This window comes from Meleagris gallopavo, chromosome 8, assembly GCF_905368555.1.
Source record: "Meleagris gallopavo chromosome 8, MGAL_WU_HG_1.1, whole genome shotgun sequence".
Taxonomy (NCBI): Eukaryota; Metazoa; Chordata; class Aves; order Galliformes; family Phasianidae; genus Meleagris; species Meleagris gallopavo.
In genome coordinates, this window is record NC_139411.1 from 9949972 (window position 1) to 9965580 (window position 15609).

The 15609-nt window shown below is 35.5% G+C and overlaps 1 protein-coding gene across 5 annotated transcripts in view; it reads right to left on the reverse strand.

Moving 5' to 3' along the window:
• Nucleotides 1-371: 371 nt before the first annotated feature.
• HERC4 (HECT and RLD domain containing E3 ubiquitin protein ligase 4) overlaps nt 372-15609 on the reverse strand; it is a 31622-nt gene continuing 16384 nt past the window's right edge. For 4 of the 5 annotated variants that reach the window (XM_085229108.1, XM_085229109.1, XM_085229111.1 and 1 more), the window contains exons 12-26: nt 15304-15363; nt 14669-14780; nt 14142-14331; nt 13414-13586; nt 11927-12043; nt 9486-9509; nt 8907-9005; nt 8015-8182; nt 7746-7889; nt 6806-6972; nt 5948-6014; nt 5627-5709; nt 3319-3502; nt 2614-2716; nt 372-1798 (exon numbers count right to left, since the gene is read on the reverse strand). In XM_085229108.1, coding sequence (XP_085085234.1) covers nt 1590-1798; nt 2614-2716; nt 3319-3502; nt 5627-5709; nt 5948-6014; nt 6806-6972; nt 7746-7889; nt 8015-8182; nt 8907-9005; nt 9486-9509; nt 11927-12043; nt 13414-13586; nt 14142-14331; nt 14669-14780; nt 15304-15363 — 1900 coding nt within the window. In that variant the 3' untranslated portion in view covers nt 372-1589. The remainder of the gene's footprint in view (nt 1799-2613; nt 2717-3318; nt 3503-5626; nt 5710-5947; nt 6015-6805; nt 6973-7745; nt 7890-8014; nt 8183-8906; nt 9006-9485; nt 9510-11926; nt 12044-13413; nt 13587-14141; nt 14332-14668; nt 14781-15303; nt 15364-15609) is intronic. The other variant, XM_085229113.1, reaches the window with a different exon arrangement.

Consider the following 15609-nt stretch of genomic DNA (forward strand, 5'->3'; position numbering starts at 1 on the left):
CTCCCACGCAAAATAAATTTAAGCTGCTGCAGCATTTGTCAGATTCTCATATCTCACAACAGGGACAACTTGCCAGCCAAGTAACACATGTTGGAAAAGATGAGATATAAAGGCTGCATGTAAAGAAATTATTAGAGGTTACATTGCATCAGAATGCTGTAAAAACAGTTATGGAAAGAATGCTCTTAACTGCACTGATTGCTTTGTATATCTACATCTAATGACAAGTTCAACAACTTACTGTAATGAATCAATTTCTCTACTTTTAACGCGAGAACCTGGCACTCTTGATTTACTGCACAACATTACCTTTTCATTGAATGCATCATTGATGCATGATGCAAGCATCCATACACATCAGTCAACAAAGGTTTTCATTCAAGACTTTTATTATAGCTTGAATTTTTGTCACTGCATTTAAAAATCTAAAAAAAATAAATATTTGTTTCACAGCTGCAAGTCACATCATATGCATTAACACCACAAAATCTGGAATTTAACCAGAGAAGGAAAGTCAACTCCAAAAGTGTCCAGCTAAGCACAATTGTCTCATGGTATTTATACTAAAAATAAAATCTTAAGAAAAGGGAAAAAGGGTGTTAAAGAGTTATTTCAAATGCATTTATCTGGAAAAAAGTGAAAATTGTATTAGAAACCATAAACTACACTTTCAGCATTTAAAAATAAATGTTTAACCTCTTGACAGCAACAACTGTCGGGAGCATCTTTTTCTTTTAAACTGTATTCTTGACACATGGCTGCAGAGGTTCCCAGTGATAAATTAGCCTCTTTTATAATTGTGTCCACTTACAGAATCAGTCCTTAAAAATAAAGCAATGAATTAAGTCAGCTTGTCCATCCATGTATTAAAAATGCCATTGTATGCAGGTTTTTGATGCGTTTTCGTTGTTGGCTTTTTTTTTTTTTTTTTAATCAGCATTAAAGTGACTGCTTCATGGAACTTGTTGGATTGTACACTGTGAAGATGAATATCTTTCAAACAATAATTTTCATTAAGGTTCTTAAAACAAACCAGAAAAATATATCTTCAGAAATCAGAGTAGTCACTCTTTTTGTTAAAAGCCATAAAATAAGCTCATATTTAATTACAAGCAATAGAAACCATACTGCTATTGGAACATAATTATTTTATCACAAAAATTTATTATTTACAAAATGAAAAGTAACCAGGTGAATTTATCAGGGAAAGACTTAAATATTCTTACTAAGTGATTTGAAAAACTTAAGCAAGTCTCTCATGCACTCACACGCCAAATTGTCTGCATAAGATGAAGTGTTAATTCATGTTAGTGAAACTTGACTCCCACTCACAATACTCTCATTTTATTGCAAGATGGCAAAATCAACATGGTTTTGTACAAGATTTATTAAGACAGTTCCTCATTTTCGTCCCCCCCTTTCTTTCTTTCATTTTTTGGCTCCAATGAATAACCATACCACTTAACATTTTGCAAATAATCCATTATATTATCATCTCCATCATTTAATCCACTGAATTTACCACCACAAAAAAGACACAAGAAGTTAGTTTAATGATCCCACTTTACACAGATCTCTCATTTCTGAAGTTATACTAAACTGAAACCTTCATAGTGATCTATAGCCTGGATCAGCTTAGATTTTAGTGTTTCTTTATCTGTGTATTTTGGAAGATCAAGAAGATTAAAGCAAGTGTGAGCTACCGGAAGATAACCTTCTCCACCTCCTGTTGGCTGGATGACTAGTTTAAGACACTTCATTCCAAGGATTGGAATACGATCACTGCCTGTCAGAAACACTGCCAAGAAAAAAAAAAAAAAAAGTCCTGAAAGCGGTTTAAGATAAAACACTGTGTATTCCACATAGGCTGTTCTAGCCCTTATTTATATTTCTCAATTATTCCAGCTGTACTTAGCTTTTCATGCTGAAATTGTTCAGATAAACTTGAAAACAAGCAATGTCTTAGCCTGATCTCCTGCCTGCTTAAGTGAAGCCTCCACCGTAACCTAACATGTTGTACACAAAGGAAAACTTTTCATTTTCACGTATGAAACCAGTGTTCCTGATAGTTAAGATCAGAATTGGTAACTTAAAATTCATTAGTTGTACCTTTAGTGTACTTCTGAGCATCCTGAATTAGTTTGTTCAGTAAGCAAGTGATTCTCAACATCAGCTCATTCACAAGAAGCTTCCCTTGCCTTAGCCTGTATATTTCCCCTCACATCAGCATCTTGAGGTAATGACAATCAGTTATAATTTTGCTATTCCACCTGTTTACAATGAAAAAAACTAGAGAATGTGAACCTGATGTCAAATCACAGGGAAAAAATTGTGATCAGCAGAGACAGATGCCATCAGTAGCTCACACTGTTGGGCAATTCTTTTATTTTAAGTGCAGCTTTGGCCAATGTGATCTTATAAACCTCCACTACCCAAAACTTTTCAGGACAGCTCCACGAAAGTCACAGACAAGCTTATAATCAATTGCTTTACTCTGATTATTTTTCCCCTCCATATGGAGTTAATCACACTGTTACTGTTCTTATTGCAAGAACCTGAAATCAGTGATCCTGTTCAGATAGAAGGTTTTGCAAAGTACTCTTGAATACTTACACAAAAACTGCTTTTTCTTCTCCAAAGGCAACTGATGAAAAACCTCCCAGAATATTTTAATTGTAGGATGGTCTGCCCAGTATTCTCCTTTGTATTCCGTATTCTAAAGTGAGCAGGAAATTAAGTTACTTCTCAGTATGATAACGCCGCAATGAAGTATAAAGAACACGGTTTGTGACAAGGGATACTGCACTGAAAGTGACACATTGCCATTTCCTTGGGTCAAATTTCTGCAGCTCTTCAGTCTGACTTCAACTATATGGACAAGTGGATCTATCTCAAAGCAGTCTCGATTCCATAGAAGTTGTAACAAAATCTCACAGTGAGTTTCAGTAACCAGGAGTATCTACTTATATCAGCTGTATGCATTTTGTTCACTTTTCCCCTTCTAACTTAAATTTACAACTGCCTTTCGGTTCTGTGCAATTTTTCTTCCTCTTTGATCCCCCCAACTCCGATTTCCTACAAAAATTAGATAAGGGAACTTTAAACAGGAAAACAAATAGTATCTTAATGTCTTTATTCACTGACAACTTAAAACGAGAAGATTCTCAGTTATGCAGTCTATCCAGTAAAGGCTGGCACTGACATACCATATGCTAACAGAGAAAACAGAGCTTAAAATGATACTCTGAGATAACTCTTGCATCTTGAAATTTAAAAAAATATATGAAACAAAGAGCCAACTATGTTGTTTGTTTTTACCTTCTCCAGTTCTTTCCAATCATAATTTGTGTTCCCAATTACCATGGACTGCAACTCGCTGGGCTGGAAGAGCTGAAGAACTTTACCTCCACATACTTTGTGGAAGCCTTCATGGAATGCACTGAATAAGGAAGCTACTGATTTATTGAAGATGTAATCCACATATGCGTCTACAAAATCTTGCCTGTACAAAGAAAAAATAATTATGTTGAGAGGAGAGGAAAACAAATGTGTCACCCTTCTATCCTTACAGAAGTAGCCATTTCAGTACAGAAAGCTTCACGGGAAGTTGAGCAAAAAGGATCCTAGGCTACTATGTTTTGTGCTCCACATTACAGCCATAGTGAAGATGACCTGAATGAAAAAAGCACATAAATGTACGTTTTTTTTCCAAGACGGAGCCTGTAATGTACAAGATAAAACCAAGAATGTTTTACGTTACAGATTTCAGACATCACTGTATGCATCACAGTGAACTGGACTGAACGGCAACACACTCAAAGGCTTGGAGTTGTACACAGTGTTCTGAAGCCAACTTAGTGCCAAGATTTGTATATTTTGGCTTTGCTCTGTTTTTATTATAAAGCGTTACCATATGTGCACTGAAAATGAAAATCAATTTCAAGTAGACATTTGAGTCCTACACATTTAAAAAAAAAAAAAAGAATCAGGAAAAAGAAGTTAGGATGCTGAGAAACAGATTGTCTTATCCATGCTTCAGTACCAGGAGTTCTCTCCTCTTACTGCAAACACCATCTTCAGCACAAGCTAGTAGTTTAAATCTCCTGATACAATATTGATTATAATTTCATTTATTTATTAAAGGATCCTAGTTAACGCTGTTAGCTTCTGCATTGGCACAGTGACTTCACTTATTTGAATAACATCACCGATCATTTAAAGAAACATCGAAGCATTTTGATGATACATTATTAAGTTGTAGAACATATCTTCCCTAATTTAGGCACACTGTGGAATATTAACAGTGGACAGAAAACTGACAGTAGTAAACTGATTAACATAATTATACTCTGCACTAACATTTTTCAAACTGAATTTAAAAAATCATAGAATATTTGGGCCCTGAGCAAAAAGACTTCTTCAGACAACCAGGGATGACAGCACAGCATACACTCCATGGACACTCTAAACCTTTTCTCATATTTCAACTCCAATTCTGTCACTTTGTGACAGAACAAACAACATCTGCAGAACTTAGAAAATATCATGTTTAAGATAAAGCACCATAAATCTTCAGCTATCAGCCAAAGATTAAAGAGAAAAAAGCTGACCAGTGTAAGAAGTGACTGCAAGCATCATTAGATGCTTACTGTGCTTGTTTGCTTTTCCCTTCAGTGAAGCTGTTCAGTCTTGCCACTACACTCAGGGACTACACTCAGAGCTCTGAACCAATGTTTTTCTCTCCCAGTAATGAGGAGTCAGGAGGATGAAGGCACTCTCACTGCACAGAGTTTGTGATACCTTCAATCTTCTCTCATTGCTTTTTCCTCTACAAGGGACTTAGCTACTCACAGAAAACACTGCCCAAAACATACCCAAAGATTCTTTTTCTCCCTTCCTGTGACATACAGCCTAGGTATGTTCTGTTCTCACACAGTATGCCATTTCCGTTTCATTCTCCTTTCACTCAAGAAGTGAAAGCTCATAGAAGACACAAAGATTAAAGCACTGATGAAAATACATGAAGGGAATGACCAACAAGGGATAGGAAAGTGATAATATTCCACAAAAATATTAGCACCAGAGATTATCAGAAATATCCTATCTATCCTCCAAGAGCAGAAGGGGAACACAGGGTGGGAGAAGCTGCTTTTATAAAACAGAATTAACAGAATCCAGGAAAGGAAGAGAAAACCACACCCCACATACTCATCAGACCATGACACTAAATAACAGACTAACATATCTGTTCTACAAAGTGAATACTTCTCCGAAATGCTATTTCACATACCAAGAGTCGTCACATCTAAGTTGATGTGTTCACTGTGACTCAGTAACTTTCTGGCCTTCTGAAATGAAGATCGTGTATTCAAATGGGCACTACAGAGTCTCAAAATACTTCTGAGGCCAAAGTGAAAAAGATATTGCTTACTGAGCCACCTTAGATGTCAAGTCCCTAAGTACAACAGTTATTTACATAATACACATGAGAACAGCTTGCAAAAACAACAGCAGCTTTGCCTCCCCTCACTAGTGCAGCAACTTGGCAAAGGATCTCTATAGCAGCCCAGTTATGCTCCCAAAACAGACAGTAACACCAAACTACACTGTGATCCATAACACTTACCTATTTTGTTTGACTACAGGAATGTCAGCACCATTAGGAACAAGTTCTTTAATTTCTGTTGTACCAAAATTTTCCACAGTGATCTATTTAAAACAAAAATAGTATTAATTTTATTTACTGTGTAGAGGATTTCTTCCCACCTCTTAGCTAAGTATAGTAAATGGCAGACAGATCTTAGCATATTAAGCACAGAATGCTACAATTCATGACCATCAGCAGCCAATGCTTCTGCTTAAGCAATCCACCAGATGAAGCTGTAATACACAGTACAAGCTTTACTAGTAAAACAAATCAAAACTTCCAACGTAATGAGAAACTTACAGTAAAATTAAGACAAAATGCCTCTTCTATGTCATCCTCTGGATAGTCTAGTAATTGCTGCATTCCCCTGAAAAACAAATTACAAGGTACTTGTACCAGTGAGAGGAGAACAAAAAAGTTCTACTATTACATTCCAGTTAATAGCTTGCTGACTTGCAGGGCAGTGCTGGAAAATTTCAAGCAAATCACATTGCTTTCAAAAGTACAGAATGCAAAGCTTTAAATAAACAATGGCTTGGTTTTCCTATTACTTGTACTGTTGTTTCTTTTTGATTCTCTCCAGGAGTTAAGACAAGACTCATACCCTGACGTCTAGCTTCAGGTCAGGGAAGGATTTCCAAGACAGAGGTGCTAAGTCCTTATTAATCATTGATGGTGTTTTCCATTATTATGTTCAGTTCCTCCTTGACCTATGAAAACCTTTTGCATTCACAACACTGAAGCAATCTAACACCAACTCCACCACACCATCTGAAAACCCTACCTGTTCAAGTGCAGTTATTTAGCATGCACTTGCCTCTGAAATAAGCGAAAACATCTCCTCAGACCAGCAAAATATACAGAACTAAGATTATGTTCACATTTATTTTATAAAATTAATAGCAGAATCTCAAAGCTTTCAACTTGCAAAGATTCTTGTAGGACAATAAAGCATAGGAGAGATGAATATCAAAACCAAACACTTAGAGAAGCAGTGGCTTAACAACAGCACACATTTGAAATGGCATGACAGCTACAAGTTACTCTGAGATGTTTATCCTGTGCGAATGGCATGCATTTTCTTTAAACCTTCAAAGGAAAGTGTTGAATTCAAAACTAATTCCTATTCCTAATCTCACTCATTTTTTTCTTGCTTACCTGCCAACATCTGGCATCAACTCTTTTAAATCGTCCAGGGATGGCTTCTTATTCAACAGCTTTTTATACAAAGCCAAAGGGAAGTGAAGGTCTACAATAGTAAAATTATATATTGCTAGCCCACAGACAACACCAATCAAATGAAACAAGTCACTGTCTTCAAAGGTCTAAGAACAGAAAACAGACAAAATATTTTAAAACAAGTTATTTTAATAAGTTATAGTCCAGAAAAGAGGTATGGATATTAAAAAAAAAAACAACTGAGATGCAACATGTTTTGTATTCCAAGTGACGCATGCTGCTGAAACTACCATATAAAGACTCCATTTTTGTCGGTGGCTTACTATGACAGTACTCAGTCCTTAAATATATTTTAATTTAAATTAATTGGGAAGGAGGGGTGAGGAGCTCACTGTTAACTTCCTTGGACTAAACCGTTAAGGCTTGGCCCACAATTGTGGAAACATTAATATCCAGATATCAGTGACATAAGCGAGTGCTAACTAGAGTTATTTAGCATGTACCTCTGAAAGAGGACTAAAAAGTCAATGATCAAAACTTCCTAGCAAGTACAACCAGGTGACTACCAAAAAGCAGGCCCATAAATGTGAATGAACACAGAAAATAAAGGTTTGACATGCCACATCAATTTTCTCCACCATTCTGATTCTGCTTTTGGAGTCAGTTGGCACATCTTCTTACCAAAGTCACCTCAACCGCAGACAAATGGTAAGGAGTAAGGCAAGGAATCAGGTTGGAAAAAAGAAAAAAGGAAAGAAAGGAAAGCTTTGATCTAGCAATAGCAAAAATTACAGTTTTTCAAGATTACTTCCTTCAGCTTCTCCTCTCAAAATAAAACTACCACAAATTCTTATGTCCATACATAATTAACAAAATATTTAAACTGAAAGAAAATTCATGACTGTAGATCGCACCCTACCTTATCAGAGAACCAAATCAGCCTGGACTCTTCATAATACCTGAACATTCCATATTTGGGATCTAGCAACTCCCTCATTATGAGCAAAAAAAATTCTTTGCGAACACCCCCAACATCAACAGCTTCTTCCCCTACAAAAATAACCTGAAACACACATTTCAATTAGCGCAGAATTAAAAATGAAACATGAAACAATGTTTGTCCAAAATACATTTTTAATTACTAGCACATCAGTGAAAGATGCTCAGATCAGTATGTACTGGTAGTACCTTCAGTGGCTTCTTGTAGTCTACGCTCTTTGTCTTCCTTAGGACTTCCACAGCATCTCCTACAATATTGTCTCTCCTCACCATTAATATCAGGCATGGGTTAACAGATTCAAATACTGGCAGAAAAAGAGAAGACAAATTCTGCCTGTGAGCCTGATCAACAGCCATCTGGAAGGGAGGGAAAAAAAAGTAAAATGTAATTGTCAGTAGGTAACTTAAGATTCCTATCAACACTAAACATCCATCGCTCTCATCTTAAAGAGGTCAGAAGCATCAGTGTAACAACCTATTATGGGAGCTTTCTTCCTATTTCTTTAACCTCAGACAATATTTTTCCTTGACTTATTAGTCTCATCAACATTAATACACTTAGGGAACAGAGAGTACAGCTTCTGACATTCCAGGTAAAATATTTTGGATAAGAAAAGGAAGCAAAAAGGAAAAAAATATATAGCACCTCCCTGCTCCCAGTAAAACAAAAAATGCATTTCATTTAACAGGCAAACGAAGCCTAAGGTGTTTAACATAAATCTGGCGTGAAAGAGCTTTTAAAAAGTGATTTTAATTTTTGTTTGGTTTTGTTTGTACCTTATTACTATGGGCTAACATGTGAAAGAATACATCCAGTTAATTAAAGGGGAAGAAGTTCAATGGATTTATATAATTATTAATTTTTATTTCAGTGAGATTCCTACAGCTTCAGTCATATATATAACTTAGAGGGGAAAAAACAGATCCCTTACTTTCATGGAGAAGAGGATTTTGTTGGCAGAGTGGGGAGCAAATGAGATCAACAACAACAACAACAACAACAACAAAAAAATGGACACCAACCCTCCAAAGCCTTGAACTAAACCCAAAGTAAGTTAGATCTTTGAAAACTGACTCATACCTGCATCTGCATGACTGCATCTGTTTGCAGAAGAGTCGTCTTTGCCTGGGCATCAAAAACAAATGGGTACGTGCAAATGGTAACAGGCATGTCTGTTAGCTAGAACGAGAAGAACCATGTCATCATTCTGTTTATTGAAGAAAACCCACAACAGCAGTTAAAAAAAACAATTACATTTATATTCATTTAATACATCTCTTTTACTGAGAAGAGAAATAAACCTTTATTCATTGTCAAGAGAGGACCTGAAATATCTCAGAAAAAGTTAAGTAGATGTTCAATAGTTCAGTATTTCAGCCAAGAAAAAACCCACCCCCACTTTACACGTTTTAATTTCACTTCTTTTTAAGCTCACTCCTTTTGTTACAGACAGTAGGTAACCAAACAAGTCTTGGTTTTCAAACTCTGCTCTGAATTTGCAACAGAATTACATACTTCTGCCCCATAAAAACCTTTTCAGTTTACAGTCCTAACAAGTTAAAGCTTTACTCCTAATGGAATACATCATACAATCCTAGGCACTCCTGTTTCTGATTTCCTTACATTCCGGAAAAGAAACCAGATTGCAACCCGTCTTACCTCAGTTAATCCATGGTTGACATCCTATGACAGCATTTGCACAAAGGCAGCAATAATTAAGATGAAAAAGCAGCATTAGTGTCTGCATTAATTATTCATCTCTGATGTAGAATTATTTAGCTATTATTATTTATTATTGTTTAGCCCCAAAAAGAATGTTTACTGAAAAACTGATAAGCATTGTAAACATTATAATTACTCTACCAAATACAACCATGCCTTTCAACACCCTGTATGTGTTTTTAAAAGAGAGCACTAGAACACCTTTTAAATGACTATACCCACACATTAATAAATGACATTTGCTTTCACATATATTTTCATTTGGAAGTGATTATAGCATGTCTCATTAAATTCAAAACATTTTAAATGAGTAAAAATTTTAAGATAACAAAAAAATTGGTCATTTCAAGAATTATTTAGACCTACAATACTACATATGAGAAAATCAACTGACTTTTGCAATTTCAGACAGGCCGATACACATTGCTAGCACTGTGTGGAGACATTCAGAACAAGTTAGGTAACTCTGCTAAGGAACAAAGTCATGCACCTGATGGATAAATAAATAAATGTGACATGTGATTATACACAAGTCTCTGAAGTGCAACATGTAGACATCTACAGCACAGACAAGGTGATGGCCAAAATATCATCTCTGTAAAACGTGCTCCCTCCATATCCCTAGTTCCTAAAGGAAACACTTTCAGCAGTCTATTTCTCACAGGAAGATTTATGCAATGCCGTACTCCTGTTGCTGTATTTATTCCTACAACACTTTCTCCCTCAACTCCTTTAAGAATGTTATTCAGTAACTTCAACATTCCCCAATTTCTCTTTTGTTGAAAGCACAGAATTTTTTTTTTTCTTCTTAAATTCTTGAAGAACTATTCTTTTACATTTTTGTCTGTTACTTTTCTTTCCACACTTCACTCAAGGAAGTGAGCAAATAGCTTTGTCTCAAGATACAAAAAAAAAAAAAAAAAAAAAAAAAAGTGACAGTGGCAAAAGAAATTTTGATTCATTACTAGTGGTTCAATAGGCAAGTGGGGCTTCTTATTGTCTTACAATCAAAAGCACAAGAAACTAGTGGAGTTGAAGGCAAGAAAAGGCCATCCAGAACACTGATGCAGGAGACAAGACTAGTCCCATGGAATTTCTTTCAGCCCTATAATAAACCATAGTAACTGGACTTAGACATATACATACATGACAAAATAATAAACAAATAAAGGGAAATCAGTATCTAGTATTTTCTCACTGTTGTAAAGACGCTGCTCAAGCCTTCTGATTTGACTGACAAATGGAGCTTCAAACTTAAAAATAATTCCATTTTCCAGCTCTCATTTTCCTGTATCTCGGAATTCTTTTCCCTGATCATGACAAATACAATTCCAGTTTCTTTACATCTACGTAAAGCATAGCTGTGAAGGTCATCATCACCTTTCTGATTCTCTGCATCCTTCACCAGCATACTCTTCTCCTATTCCACATATACAACCTGCCTCTACTTCCAAGACATTGCAGTATTTACCTACACCTTCTGTATCTCATTTAATACACTATGTCTGTCAGAAACCAACACCAGCCTACATCAAGCACAAGTTATTTTTCTGAAATGCCTGGCTGACACAAAGTTTTGTGATGACTACAATATCAACTCATTATTTCTTTACACCATGATTTTCCTGCTGTGCTATTTTACTTTGAAGTTTTATATTCTTTAGTAGATCAGCTATAACTTGCTTTGTATTTATCAAATACAGAGCAAAAGTAGGCCTCCCCTTTCCAGGACCTTCTACATATTGCTGCAGAAGAATTACACTCATGTAGATGGAATAAGTTTATTAACCTACTCTATTCTTTCAAAACTGAAGTCAAAGAACTGTTTGACAAAATCTTATCCAAGTGATTGTTTGTGTCCATTAACTCCCACTCCCACTCTTCTGTTTACAGATCCAAGAAATAATTATTTCACTTCTTATCACTACACAGTGATAAACAGAAAATGATATTTATTATCTGTTCCCTGACTTAGTTTTCCAGGACACTTTCAGCTTTCTTTAAGTCTTGATTATTCTGACCAAACGTAGCTCACACAGTAACTCAGGTTATTTGAGATGCTGACCTACCAAGAATTATCACTTCCCGAACTTTTTTGATACGGCAAACCTTAATAGATAGCATTCTGAGTCGCCTTTTAACTAATCCATTAAGATGTTCAACGGTGTCAGTCCTAAGAAAGATGTGTTTCTTGCAGGGTACCAATTTAACAGTCTTCTTTAACTAGTACCTGACATAAGTTGAGTCATTCATTATCACCGTCTGTCATCATGCTTGTATGAAAACAAAGCGTCCATATTTAGAGAATCTACAGGCTTCCATAAGAAGACAAAACCAGATGGAAAAGGAAGATGAAATTAAAGCAAAAGAAGCCTTACCATTCCAAATACCTGCTGCTGGACCCAGTTGACATAGTCATTTCTGATATCTATCAAATCTTGTATTTCATGAATATAAAATCTGTCATACTGGATAACTTGTCCTCTTTCATTTACCTAAAGAAATTAAAGTTTATCACTCTGCATCATCTTTTTAAAAAGGACTCTCTTTTCTTTATTTTTCAAGCATTTATTATGCCAGCTACAGATACCCAGCCACTAAAAAGTTCTTGAAAAACAACAATGCCTACAAACAGACAAAAACGGTGGCAAAGATAAGGAAACATGGATTATTCACAATTCCACCCAAGGAGCAAAGAAAAATAACTAAGTGTACAATACTGCACAAAAACAGTGCTGCAACTCTGACACATCATGAGATCACACAGAAATAGCATTTGCTTATGTACAATTTTAAGAGCTACAATTCAAGAACTTCGGTCTTACCAATGAATACTATTTCAGTTACCTGGGATGTGAGGAACAATTTCCATTAAAAAATACTAAGCTTAGAAAAGTAAGAGACAGAAAGACCCTTATAGAAAGCGTAATTCTAACCTCAAGCCTTCCCAGAAAATGCACTGCATTTGCTTTTCAAAATGACAGATAAGCACCATTAATTATCAAAACAGAAAGACAGGATGTCACCTTTATAAATGGATAATCTGAGTTTATTTTCTTCAACAACCACCAAAGAAATCCAATCCCCCCAAGTAAACCCCCCCAAAAAGGAAATAACAATTTAAAAAAAAAAAAAAAACAGTAAATTCGTGAAATATCCTAGATACGTTTTCCTCTGATTTTCTTCCTCTTACTTTAGCTCACACCTGGTAATCATTAAGAATTTGTCAATATACCTACTTTGCTGCCCAACTGTTCATGAATCTATTTCTACATTGTTACTACATATTAGTCAGAGTTGGGCTTCAAAAAACCAGGAATTTGGAAGAGGAGATGAAGAGGGGGAACTTCAGCAGCAGTTACACACAACAGCTTCTCTGGCTTGTGATGTTTAGTCAGGTTACTCTGAATCATTTGGGCTATTTTTGTTCAAAACTCAAAAATTCATTAATTTTCACGTATTAAATTAAGACACTAACACTCTGAGTAAACACATCAGAGAAGAAATATGTATCCTGGTAAAACTGTTAAAACCTACCTCAAAATGCAACGTGCTTTTACCTTCCAGTTTTGACCTTATTCACTATCGTTTCCAAAGTAAGAGACAATTCTTCCCAACATGCCCTCACAGATGCAATTGCTTGGGTTAGTCACATGAAATTAGATAATTCCATCACCATGTCAGATTAGAATCCAGAATTCTAATGTTTTTTAGGTCCAAAACAAACAACTACAGATTCTTCCGTAGATGTCAAGTTTAAATATTTAAAACTGTTTAGTTACTTAACTTTCAACAACTACACAGCACACAATGTTGACAAAAAACAAACAGATAAGGTAGTCGGTTTAAATCGACGTAAACATACCCTGTGCAGTATTTCTAGAACTCTGAAAGCTGTGTGTAGAAAGTTTGTAAATATTCTTCTTTCGGATGGAGGAATGCCAATCTTATACAACTTCAAGAGGTGGACCACAACATCCTTGTAGAGTTCCACTATTTTGAGGAACAATGGAGCTTCAAGTACAGACCACCAATTTTCTGTCAACAAATGACAAACATACAAATACAGTACTTTCCATTACAACATTATATTGGTTTTTAAATCAAAAGAACATTTCATATTTGACAATGTACTTATCAGTTGCCAAAAACTTTTAAAAGAGGTGAGCAGAGATAGAACAACATAGTACTGATGTTTTATTACAAATTCAGCTTTGTACAGAGCAAGATTTAGAGAAACAGTCTTTCATCTTTAAAATGGTCCTGGTGTATGACTCCATGGTGTTACCTTCTCTGCCCACCCTGTTCTGGGATTTAAAACAACACAAGAGCTATTAGCAGCTGAACACACAACAAGCACAGTTGTGAAGAACAAGAAGAGATACTCAAACTTTTGAGTGCAGAAGTTAGGATAGCTGTTTTCTTTAGTATTATGCAATATTAATCCTTAGCTTCCCGTTTGAAAAATTCAACAGAACTGTAAATAACCAGCATGTTGTTGAGACCATGTCTTCACTGATTCTACACGTTTTTATTCCTATATCCTATTTTAAGAGTTTAAAAAAGAAAAAAAAAAAAAAATCAATTTCTTACCAAGAACTTTTAAAGGAGCTTTTTCTAGCTTCAGAATTGCTGTTCCAAATGGAATAGCTAATGTTGTGAAATTGTTTGCATCACTCATCAGCGGGCACTCCGGTAGAGTGAGATACAGCCTTAAAGCTTCAACATCTGGTAAGGAGCTGCTCAATTTTGGAATAAGATTCTTTTCCAAACTAGCTGCCACCTACAGAGCATAACAAAATTCAGTGTACTTTAATACATTTGTACATTTCAACAAAATCTCATCTAGATAAAAAGTGAACTAGAAAATAATAATCGAGAGTTTAAGTTGAGCTACATTATAATATTTAATTTACTGTCTTGGTTCTGGATTTTAAAATACAGACGTACAGTATGTTGGTGTTACCTTCTGGCAGCACACAGAACAGTTTTTATGTATCCAGGATTTAAGTATTATTGAGTAAAGAACACAACTAATTGTGTCCAAGCAAGCATAACAACAGTATTTCTAGATAGGTATAAAGATGCTTACAAACAAAGAAAATACACACAGCACAAACCTGTTGTGATATATGAGCGTGGTCAGGCTGTATAAGTTTGTGAAATAGTAGTCTAGCAGCATTCATATCAACCCCTGAGAATCTAACGCTGGTTTTGTAATGATCGTCATTGCTATAGCAAGGAGAGACAAATACAGAAGAAGACTGAATCCTGTATTCTCAGCACTCTACAAGTTTTCCACCTTGATTTTTTAGCCTTGTTTACTATGGAACTCAAGTTTTATTGATCACAGTATCAGACTTCCATCATGCAACCTTCAAAGCAATTAAAAAAACATTGCATGTAACTGCCATGCAATCAAGGAAAAAAAAAAAACAATATCTAGAGCAGGCTGTACAATATATTCCTTTAGAATCATACGCAACTTGCCAGCTGTTAAGTAATGAGTTTTGCTGGTTAACAGGGCAGCAGCCAGGTGGCATGCACTTCCAAGAACTGCTAGGAGACATTCTGCATTTGGGCCAGCTGATAAACTACCCATACTGAAGAAGCTAGAAAGTTAAAGCAAAAGCATCTGAGTAATATTAAGATAAAGAAATTGAGTGAAAGTGTTACTGTTGAAACAACAGACACTAGGAAGTTGGTCACAAACTCTTCTGTTCACAGGAATACTTGCTTAAAAGCTGAAACTTACCTCAAAGCCAAAAAGCTCCCATTCAGGCACCCAGCTGAGGAGAATGTACCATCAATTTCACTGAAAGTTTTCATATGAAAGAAGTTACATTTCTTTTGTTTTCTTTTCTACAAAATAGCATTTTCTATTAAAAACTGTATTTAATCTCTAGTGAGTTACATTGTACATAAAATCTGAGTTTAATCTGAAGTTTTAAATATAGAATCTCCATTCAAGACTGAATGTTTAAATAATGCTAAAAACAAAGCAAGAATCTTCCAGTTCATTTTTCTTTGCACACTCCTCTTGAAAAGTAATGGGAACAAT